The sequence below is a fragment of the Seriola dumerili genome, unplaced genomic scaffold (assembly GCF_002260705.1).
Source record: "Seriola dumerili isolate Sdu_G_001 unplaced genomic scaffold, Sdu_1.0 BDQW01000478.1, whole genome shotgun sequence".
In the NCBI taxonomy this organism is placed as follows: Eukaryota; Metazoa; Chordata; class Actinopteri; order Carangiformes; family Carangidae; genus Seriola; species Seriola dumerili.
In genome coordinates, this window is record NW_019174733.1 from 2386374 (window position 1) to 2397319 (window position 10946).

Here is a 10946-nt window from a genome sequence, read left to right on the forward strand (position 1 = left end):
ACTTTTCAAATTTGTTTCCCTCTGATTTTTGGTGGTATAGAGCTGGCATAGTGTTCAGAGTGCCAAAAACTAAAGAGAAAAAGAAGCATTTTAAAAGCATCAACATGAGAGTGAGTAGGATTAGATAAAAGATTGTTTTTCTGTATGTCTGCTTGTTTGTTGATTTATTTCCAGTGGAGGAAGTTTGATAGATTCTGCTCTTTCTTTTTTCTTTTATTTCTCAGCTGAGAAGAGGATTTTAAAAACCTCTTAAATCATTTTGTGAAAACATCAACCCTACAGTACATAAGTACATTTTTGGCTATGCAACACATTTAACTATTGAATTTTCATATGGTTTTCATCAGGTGGTCATTATAAGGAAGAACACTGTATTCTTCTTAACAAAAGAAATCAATAGTTAATCATTTATTCATTACTGTATCAGTTGTTGAACTGCAGTGCCTGCTGGAATAGCAGCTCACTATCTCCATCTATGCTGACAGTGTGTTGGTTGAACAGCGTGGGCAGTGGGATGCTTTCTCCTCCTCCAGAGTCAGTTTTTTTTTTTTTTTAACCAATGGTTAAAAGACCTCACACTTTAATCTGCCTCCATCACTTACTGATCAGAAAAGACTGACTGTGGGTGGTGCTGGTGACCATTCTGTGATGGTGTCTCTATTGAATTATTTGTGTTTTTCTCCAAGTGTGGTGGGCTCTACATCCCTGTTTGTATCTATTTGACCTTCAAGGGGATCAACAAATATTCTGAATGTGTTTTATTGAATGGGCACAGTCCCTGTCTTCCAAACATGATTCACAGAAGTATGACTGATTTTGTTTCCTATTGAGAAGGACATACGTAAACCATGCTCTGAGACTATATGTGGGTCATGAACCACAGGGTGTTGACAGCAATACATGTGTACAATGTGTAAGCAGTTTGATTAGTCTAACCTACTTTTGACCATGTTTTTCAAGTATAGTTAATTGACCATCAACCATTGAAAGCAAGACCCTGCTTAGCTATGACTCACAGCAACAGTCTTAGGTTGATATATAGTGCCCTCCTGTGTTAAAATGGTAAAACACCCACACATGCAGACAGCCAAATTTAATGTGTGTTTTGGGACTGATTGTCAATAACAATTATTTGATCATGAAAATAGAAACATCACAGTAAGTGATCGATCTTAACTTTGGTCTTCTTATAAATAACAACTGAAACTGAAAACAGAAATGTGCAATTCACACTTTCAAGATAATGACTCAGTGTTAAAAGGTAGCAGTCAAAACCATATAGCTTATACCCACCCTTCTACAAACATCAGACAATCTGTAAAGAAGCTACCCAAACCAGTCAGTGCAATCATTATGGCTCCAATCCACCAAACATTAGTATTGTTACTTTATTTGACTAGTTCAGATTTTTTTCTTTGAATCAAGGATTACCTATCTACCCTATGAGCTGTATAGAAGAGTGGGAGGTGAGAAAATAACAGCTCTGTGAGCAAGCAAGCAAGTGAGTCATTGGTACCTGTTACCCCAGAAAAGTGACAATGCTGTCAAAGTGATTCAGTATGCCTTGTTGGAGGAAACACTTTATTGGTAAAAGTATAATATAATTAGGACTGACAGAACCGATGTCCAGCCCTATGAAATTAAGCATCAAGTTGTCATAAACTGGAACTTCTTTGATTTTCTTGACTTCAGTCATCATTCATACTGTTGCTGATACTGATTACATACAAAACATAAATGTTCTCACACATGCAGGCCTAAAAGCCACAAAGTGGCAATGAACTGTGAAGGCAGAATATGATTCAGACTAACACATACTTCACACTCAGGAAACTGAGTGCGCTTGTATGATAGCTCAAACTGTCTCATACTTTGGAAAGACAAGTGAACACAGAGGAAAACCACACTGGGTAAAATAATAAGCCTCAAACTGAAATGACAGTCTCTTTCCTGCCTTACATGTTCAAACAGACAATTGTCAGATATACCAGGGTAAAGGTTTGGTGTGTAGCCTAGTTTAGGCATAATGACTAAGTGGCTGGTTGATGGCTGTTTGCCATATAAGGTCTGTCTGGTTTGAGTAACACGGTGGTAATGTTGTGTCATTTGATATCAGATTTAGTGGTTCGAGTATTTGTCTGGTTTGGTCTTGTTTAAAGGACATACCTTGTATGAATTTGTGCAGTGCCCCTGATTGCAATTGTTGGGTGAGTGTACTTAAGACCAGGTATTGAGCTATGAGAATATTATAAATTAGATCTTCCTAAAAAGATTAATAAAGATGCTATGTGGACCATTTTAAGGGCTCAGTTAGGACAGCTTAAAGTTCTACCCACCCTAGTAGCGCTTAGTTGCTCAAAAAAATGATGTGATGGCCATTGAGGAAACAGCACCTGGCCCCCTGTTGCAGGGAAGGTCAAATCTTCCTTTGTCTTACTTTGGTGAACCTTTGAACAGAAAAAAAAACTACTTCTGCTGCAGTATAAGCAGGAAAATGAACAGGACAAACAAGCGCGGGATTCATCAATGGTAGCAAGAAATGAGATTGAAAGGCTAAATGTAACTACAAGGTTGCATGAATTTGAATTGCAACAGGAGTGTTATAGATTGGACCTGATTGAAGAGGGTAAATTTTACCCATCTTCTCTTGGGGTTTCCCCAGCTACCTTTTGATGTAACATACAACTTGAGGTTATTACCAAAATTTAATGAGATGGATGTGGATACTTATTTTGGTTGTTTAAACTGTAAACATGACAGTGGTCTGATCTAGAAAAGAAGTTGCTCTTACAATGTCTGCTCACTGGTAAAGCCCAGGAAGCATTTTCTGCACTAAGCATAGCTGACAGTGAGGACTATCACAAGGTTAATCCTGCACTGCAAAAAGCTTATGAATTGGTGCCTGAAGCTTATTGTCAGCAGTTCAGGAAGCTATGGAGGTCAGTGAGCCAGACATATGTTGAACTTGTCCGTGAGCTGAACATACATTTCAGGCGATGGTTGACAGCTTCTGAAGTGAAAAGCATTGAAAGTTGAGGGAATTAACTCTTTAGTTCTCATGATATCCTCCCAGTACATGTTACTACATAATTAGCATTAGGTTAAAAAGGTAATAGAGGCCCATATCTAGCTGATGAGTACACATAAATGCATATAATACCTGCAGAGGGAAGGATAACTTGCCGCCCGGCTAAGTTTGGTGGTGAGGTGGAGAGTCCTGTGCCAAGGTGTTTGATAATGGTTGGTGGGGAAAAGGGGATGCAAATTGAAGTTGTAACCTTTGTTTGGGTCAAAGTTACTGGAAAAATTAATGTCCAACACTTGAAGCAAAAAACAAAGCACCACAACCCAGTCAGGAACCAAAGCCTGTTGCTGTCACTATTCCTGATGACCAGGTTGGTCAAGAGGATGTTATAGCTGCAGTCAAACTCCATACTAATCCAAAACCCTGGAGACCCTGGTTAAACTTGAGTCATTGCTTGGATACTTGCCACAGTCTAGATTAAATGAGCTGTGCCACCCTGTGTTCAGATGTTCCCTCACGGACACATCTGCAAGTTTAACGCCTACCAGCTAAACTACTCAGTTGTAGATAATGAGGCACTCTCATTGATTTGGGCATTACAGCACTTTGAGATACACATAAGTAGCGGGTGCAGGCATTTGGTGGTGTATACTGATCATAACCCCCACACATTTCTACATTCTTTACAGAACCAAAATCAACACTTGATGAGATGGTGCTTGTTCCTAAAGTCCTTCCAGCTGGATATTCAGCAACTTAAAGCTTCTGAAAATGTTATGGCTGATGCATTTTCTAGAGCATCCCCCTTAAGTGTTTAGGGTTCCTTTTCTCAACTCTTTCCAGTATTTCCTGCCGCTTTCTCTTAAAAGTGCTTCTTAGGTAGCCATTAGGTAGGTATGTCTTGAACTGGGGTAGACAACCCTGGGGTTGCCCTCTGTGGTTTGTGTCTGCCCTTTCACTTAATTCATTGCCACACATTACAACAGTGTGACATCATTTTTATACACAAATGTAATTAGGCATTAGTGATAAAACTTTATACTGTTAAGTGTAGACAATATAACTTTTATTTCTCTTCAGTTAGTTACATACTTCACAAAAACATCATGGTTTGATAGTGTATAGAGGGGAGAAACATTCCAGTTAATCTAGAATGACACAGCACAACATTAAGATAATGTTTTAGTTACACTTAGCTAACACACTGTTAAACATAATTACAGATCTATCAAACTTTTACGATCAGTAGGATCAACTGTGCCTGGCAGACACTGCACTGCTGCTCCGCTGCTCCTGTTATTTTCCACTTTTTGACACTGCCTGTATTGCTTTGATCCACTCCTTTCTTTCTTCGCCTGTAGCAGCCTGGAGGAAGTAGTGAACCTCATCTGAGGTGATGATCTCAAAGAGGTTGCCGTCAATGTCATATTTTTTGGCTGAAACCAGGAAGAGATGAGTAGGAGGAGTTAAAAGGGATGACTTGAAGAGAAACTACTGGCAGTAAACACCAATTATATTTCCTCGTCACAGTCTGTCACAGTAGTGATGCAACTAGCCATATTTCTCATGAGGCAATGGTCTCACTCACCATCAGGCACATACTCCACAGCTGTAACCACAGACCCACGGAGATGGATCGAGCCCAGAGGGTCATCACCCTGACACCAAGAGAGAAATGAGACAAAAGAAGAAATAAACTAGGAGCGAAACATGTGAGAAGAGGAAACTGCGGAAGTGATTCTTTTCTGTGTTTCAGCTTGTACAAGTCAGAAAATTTACCTTTGAGGGGTCATAATAATGCATAAACGCAGGGTCATCTCGCAGTATGAACTTGCGCACCTTCCAGTTTTTTCTCCTATGTCCCTGTGAAGAAATAACTCATCAGATGAGCTGAACACCACTTAACAGCAAACAAGCAAAAGTGAAGCACACTTCCTCTTTCAGTGAGTGTGACAAATTACAAAGAGTGCCAGCATAGTACAATGTCTTCTCATCGTTATTATTTTTCTTGTAAATAACAGTGTAAAAGCAGGAAGTGCAACGAAAACACTGTGATATTTGTGCTTTCTTTCTGATTCACCTGTTTAAGTAAGCACCCCTGTTTTATGATGTTTCCTCTGAATTCTTCCTTCACAAGCACATCTTCATCACTGGAGTAGCCTTCACAGAAGAATCCACTGTCTGCCTGCCACAAAGAACAGCCATGCACACAAACATACACACACACACACACACACACACACATATATATATATATATATATTTATTTTATTTTTATTTTTTTTTTTGAATGAATGAATGAATGAATATCCCCAACCTTGTTAATACTGATATTTTCTCTGTATTTATGCAAAAAGACATAAAAAAACACAAAAAATTCCATTTCTAATAACCATAAAATATTTTGTCACATAGTAACTTTTTGACATGCATCATGCATCAACTTACAAAGTAGTAAAGAGCCTTTGTCTGATCTAAGAAGGCTGTTTGCTCTCCAGCCTCAGCGCCATCTTTTGCCAGGTCCCCTGCAGGCTGGAGAAAACCTTCATTCAGGAGCCCTGTTGCTAACATCAGGGCCTCAGGCCTGTTTCTTGCTTTCTCATTTGAAATCAGCCACTCGACCACTGTTGCGCCTGAGCAAAAATAGGGAAGGAGTGAAAAATTGTGAGACCATTCAAAAATAAAAAAAAAGTCCTCCACAGGTGTAAGATCAATAAAACCAAAATGGCAGTACCAGTGAAGCAGTGGTTGAAGACTCGATTGTCCTGCTCCAGTTTTAACTCTTTCACTCCATCATCCTGATCTTTCATCAGTGTGTACAGCTCACTGGGAAAACACAATGTGAACACTGTCAACATGTCTTCCCATACTATCACTCTATTAGTAAGCACAAGCAATTGACCCTTTACTTAAACGCTGCCCCAAACAGCCATTGTGAAAATAACAGCTTAGCAACTGTAACTAAGCATGGCAAACCTAGGCAGCATAATTAATGTGTCTGGCCGTCAAGTGGATATTTAAGATCCCTTTACTGGTTACTCATGAGCTACTGAGTTTTCAACCAAATCACATTACTTAACATTAGCTTAGTTGGCTGACTCACTACAGCTGATAAAACCTGCCAGCAACAGTTACAGTTTCCCTGGCTAAATCAACAGTCTGAAATCAAAGACACATTGTTTCACAAATTGCTTAAAATTTGGACTGATGCCTTTATTGTCACTACAAACAATGTGGGCCTGAGGAGGGTGGGGCTCAGCTAAGGTAAATCCCTAGAATAAAATGAATCCATCAAAAGCTCTTCTCAAATTATTATTTCCACCACCAAAAAGGTGTCACAGAACATACGTCAGGTTTACTGTGTCAGGCAGGCGAATGGAGCGTCTTGTGGACTTCCTAGCAAACTTTTTCCCCCCCTGCAGACAGATAATGGCTCTCTTGATGTCCTTGACCCAAAACTCTCTCTCCTCCACATGTGAGGCTTGGAAGAAGTGGTCCTGCTTCTTGTCAGTCGTAATCTTGAAAACCAGCTAAATGGAGCATTAATGCATTATTAGTCAGTCACACTGTTATAGTTTCTGTTTTCTCTTGACATTTTCCCCTAAATATGAGGAAAATTTAAATTTAACCAATTTTGAGAGAAATTTTTATTTTGAAAATTTTGTGTTGAGTTTTCACAGCATTATTCTTCAATACTAGTTCTGATACATATACTTTTAGGTATAGGGTATAATTTTCTTACCGTCCTCTTGCCAAAGTCCTGGCAAGGAGTGAGGAGTGTTGCTCCCTTTAGTGGGATCATTCCTTTCGGAGAATGGTCTGTTTTCTTTTTATAGAATTCCATCCCATCATCTGACAGCACCACCCACACTGCCTTCCAGGAGTTTAGCACCGTACCCTGAGGATCAATAACAATACAGACAGGTGACCACAGGCCTTGAGCAAAAGTATTGGTCGAGGAAGTAGTTGCTACAAAGGGCATGTTGTACATTGACTGAATATTTTTGATTTATTCCTATTTTAACATCTCTGTGTAAACCCCAAAAGTCCTCATGTCTGTTACTTTGATATCCTCCTCATTGTCTCTCGTGTCCAAATATTACTACTATGAATAGTGCCATACATCACGCTTCTTACTTTCAACAGTGACCTTCAAATCCAATCCAAATCCGATGCAGTGTATATGGAAGCTCACTGATACGTTAAAAGTACAGTACAAAAGTCTCACATAAAGAGAGAGTTAACTTTTTATTCAGATGACATAACATGAAAATGCCTAATTAATTACTAGTTTGACATGATTTTCGCTCTATAAATATTCTTTTTTGTTTCCCACGCTGAGTTTGCTGACATGAGGTGAAAGATCAACATACAGTCCAAAAAATGAAAGTAGATGCTTTTTAGCTGATCATGTATTAGGGCGTGAAAATGCAGAAATGAATCTACAGTTAAGACTTCTGGTTTATTCATATGCTGAAGAAAAAATCCCTGACTTTGGCAACCCCTTTCTTGACCAGTTTGAGTTTGTTTGTTTTGTTGTTTGTTTGCTTTTTAAATAAATGATCCAGTTGACTGGGTTTGGTTTTGAGCAAACTCTTTCATGCCCTGTTCAGCTTGCAGTGTCCTCTGCTCCCTTCATTCCCTCAGGGAACAGGAGAAGGTTGTTTTGACCAATGTGAGTCTTCTCAGCATCGCATGCTCCTGAGAATTTATAACATTTGAAGTTAAATAACTTATGTTAGAAACAAAGTCTTACCAAAGCAACCTTCAAACACGCCCCTTCAAGCATCACAGGAAAGCTGTGTGTAGAGTTGTGGCTGTGCTCAAATAATTCAACTATGCAGGGGAAGTGGAACGGAACAATGTTGGAATATCTTAATATTTTTGAGCGACTGTGGCTGTCATTCTTGTCATTCATGTCCTGCACTATGTAGCAGAATACTGAACCAGTCATAATTTATTTGAGTAGTAAGGAATATGGAGATGTAGTTAATTCTTAAAGGTCTCAAATTGTATAAATAGAGTTTTCCATGTCTTTTTTTTTATTATAAAATAGGTCTAGGTTCTATATTAATACTGTGAAAGTAACGAAGCGCTCAGTCCATGGAGAAATGCACACAGCCCATATTCAGAAACTGTGTTGTAAAACAAGCCATTGGGGCTTTTGTAAAGTTGTGATGTCACAATAAAGCAGTCACCACTCCCAGCCATGTCCCAAGCTTGGCCTATCCGGACCCACCATCCAGCTTTGCAGGATTTGGTTTCTTTGGAGTGTTTATCTGAAACCTGCTATAATTTTATTCCGTCACTCAGAAAACTACATTGAGATGTTTTGGGTACTTAAACCCCCAAATATAACTTTTTAGGGATATCAAAACTTCAAATAAAACAAAAGTATAATATTTGAGACCTTTAAAACATCCCCGTCCATGTTTAGCTCTGTTTTTTGAAGGAGCATAAAATTGTATATAGGTTCAATACTAAAAATCTGTGTATGCAAAAACCAGACGCATAAATACACACAGTGCTGATTTCTCTTCCCACAGGCATTAACATGAATTGGGACTTTTTAATGTTCAAAAATCTCATGAAAATACCAAACCCCACAATGATTTAGTTAATTTCTCAGTACTTTCTGTCCTCTTTGCCCTGTTTATGGCACACATCCCCAAATGGATTTGTAAAAAAAAAAATGAAGAAGTAATCCTTGGTTATAAATGGTTATAAATATTTAGTTTCATTTTCATTTTTAAAAAGACAGTCATTTCCCTAACAGCTTGGAACTGTAGTTTTTTAGCAAACAATACTTAAACAGCAATATATAGTGCATTTGTTAGTGACTACTTTCAGCCACTCGATACACATTTGGACCACAATGCACTACAACAAAGGAATAAGCTGTATTTCAAGGTTTGGTTACACAGAAAAAATACTGATCTGATCAATTCATTGTTGACATTAAAAAATATATAGAACCTTGTTGTAGTGTGTTTATTTTTTATAAGAATCTGCTTACATGAAATAACCAATTGAGGTATCTGGCACTCGTCCATTCTTAATTTTACATGAGCTTTTACTGCTGGACAAGTTAGTTGTTTGACCAATTTTTGCTTTCAGCTTCGTGTTTCATTGCATTCTTCTTGACATAGTCATGAATGGAAATAGCCACACCATTAATCAGCTGTTTGCATAATATCTCTGCCTGTTCCACCACTCTGTCTATGACGAAGAAATGTTCTGTGACAACGCCTTCAACCACGACTATTTTGTACATCTGTGGCTACTCATAGCACCTGTGTTGAAACAGGGTTTATAAAGTGCTTCAGGACAAACTCAATGAAAAAGAATAAATAAGCATACAGAAGTAATGAATTAAAATTCACTTTATGAAACAAAAGCAAAAGGTCACACAGGGCTTGATCTAGAAAAATGTGTGCATCCAAAACACGTTTCATGTTTTACTCTAGGCTCTGAGCAGAAGCAGGAACTGGAGTTTATGTTGCAGCTGTAGAACAGAAGTGTGTATTTCTGTATTATGTAGCAACTTTAATGTGACATTCACAACTGTTCCTCTAGATGTGGAGTAACCTTATTCTCCTGTTTGTCCAGGAAACCGTGTTGTCGTGACGGTTTTTGGATATTTATGTTTGTAGTTTCTTTCCCAGTTTTAGTTACTGATGCATCAACTAACCTTAAACCTGCACTGACAGTGAGTGATTGTTCATCACCACTGTGATAGTTGTCTCATCATGGTTTGAAAACTTAAACATTTTATGACACCTTCTGCCGTTTATTCTGTCACTCACATTTGTTATTGCAACTGCATCACTTTGAAGTCAGTGTTTTCTTCACGACTTATTGAGTGCGTTGCTATAAAGCCAAACCTCTAAGTATCTCTGGCAATTCACAACATCTATACCTTTCATTGTAGTGCCAATGGAGCTCTCAGTTTTAATATTATTTCTGCTATAATATTGTAAATGTTACACTTGACAAGAACAAGTTCAAGCTCTACAAATGGGACCCAGGGAGATGAATTGTATTTTCGAGTAGTTCTTACCTTTTTCACCAAGTATCCCTCTCTGATCTCTTGTGGCTCCATTACTCTGCTCTCTGCTGCTGTCAACTGCAACGCTGTTAGTGACTGTCAAAGCCGTTTGCTACCCAATCCACCAACTATCTCTCTCTCTCTCTCTCTCTCTCTCTCTGCCTTACCATCAGAACCACAATCTCACACACAGATGCACAAGCAGGAAGTTGTGCTGCAAAGTGTGTGACAACGGCTACTGGTCAACCAGCTTCCTCTTCCCTATGGTATTATTAGTTACAGCTGCTGCTCTTTGGCTGATGTCTGTATATAAATTAAAATAAATAACTGTTAAATAGGAAGAAATAGCCTGACAGTTTTGATGGAAATATTTGGACAAGTTGTGGACATTTCACTGCTGTTTGAGTTGGAGTTTTAAATAGAGGTGGCTAAGTTGAAGAAAAAAACAGACACAGACAAAACCAACTTCCTGATGATCTGACGGTAAATGTTCCAGAAGTTGAACCACTTTCAGATATATATGAAACGCTCCTCCTTTCCTCTGTTACTGTACATCTTGAGCTATTTTTTACTGTGTACTTTTTTTTTCTACTCTATCTTTCTCACATTAATGTAAGGCACTTCTACAAATGTGTCTGTGTCTGAAAGCTGCTGTAGAGATGTAGAGATCATCTGTGCATGTTTTCTCTGTGGTTAAGTGGACCTTTATATCTTGTGGTTGTCTTTCATATGTTTCTGCTGCATTTTTTACATTTTGTCCGATGCTTTGACGCTGTTTGTTTTAACTTTTCTGTAAGATGACTAACCTTGAGAGCCACCAGGAATAAACTGTAGTTCTGTCATCATTAATATTGCAGTTTTGCATTCACAAAA

General features: G+C 38.5%; 1 protein-coding gene across 1 annotated transcript; it reads right to left on the minus strand.

Annotated features, from left to right (window-relative positions):
- Window positions 1-4069: 4069 nt before the first annotated feature.
- On the minus strand, window positions 4070-10228 carry LOC111235278 (pleckstrin-like). Its single transcript, XM_022763685.1, has 9 exons — window positions 10086-10228; window positions 6768-6923; window positions 6374-6555; window positions 5760-5851; window positions 5474-5658; window positions 5106-5210; window positions 4805-4888; window positions 4614-4683; window positions 4070-4461 (listed from the first exon to the last, which is right to left on the minus strand). Exons 1-9 carry the CDS (start codon window positions 10125-10127, stop codon window positions 4322-4324), a joined length of 1056 nt encoding a protein of 351 aa, XP_022619406.1. The 5' UTR covers window positions 10128-10228; the 3' UTR covers window positions 4070-4321.
- Between the last annotated feature and the right edge of the window lie 718 nt (window positions 10229-10946).

Coding starts and splice junctions, on each gene's coding strand:
- LOC111235278 (XM_022763685.1), bottom strand. CDS start 10,127: ATGGAGCCACAAGAGATCAGAGAGGGATACTTGGTGAAAAAG. Junction 6,924..10,085: donor AGGGATACTTGGTGAAAAAG/GTAAGAACTACT, acceptor ATTGATCCTCAG/GGTACGGTGCTAAACTCCTG. Junction 5,659..5,759: donor CTTCAACCACTGCTTCACTG/GTACTGCCATTT, acceptor ATTTTTGCTCAG/GCGCAACAGTGGTCGAGTGG.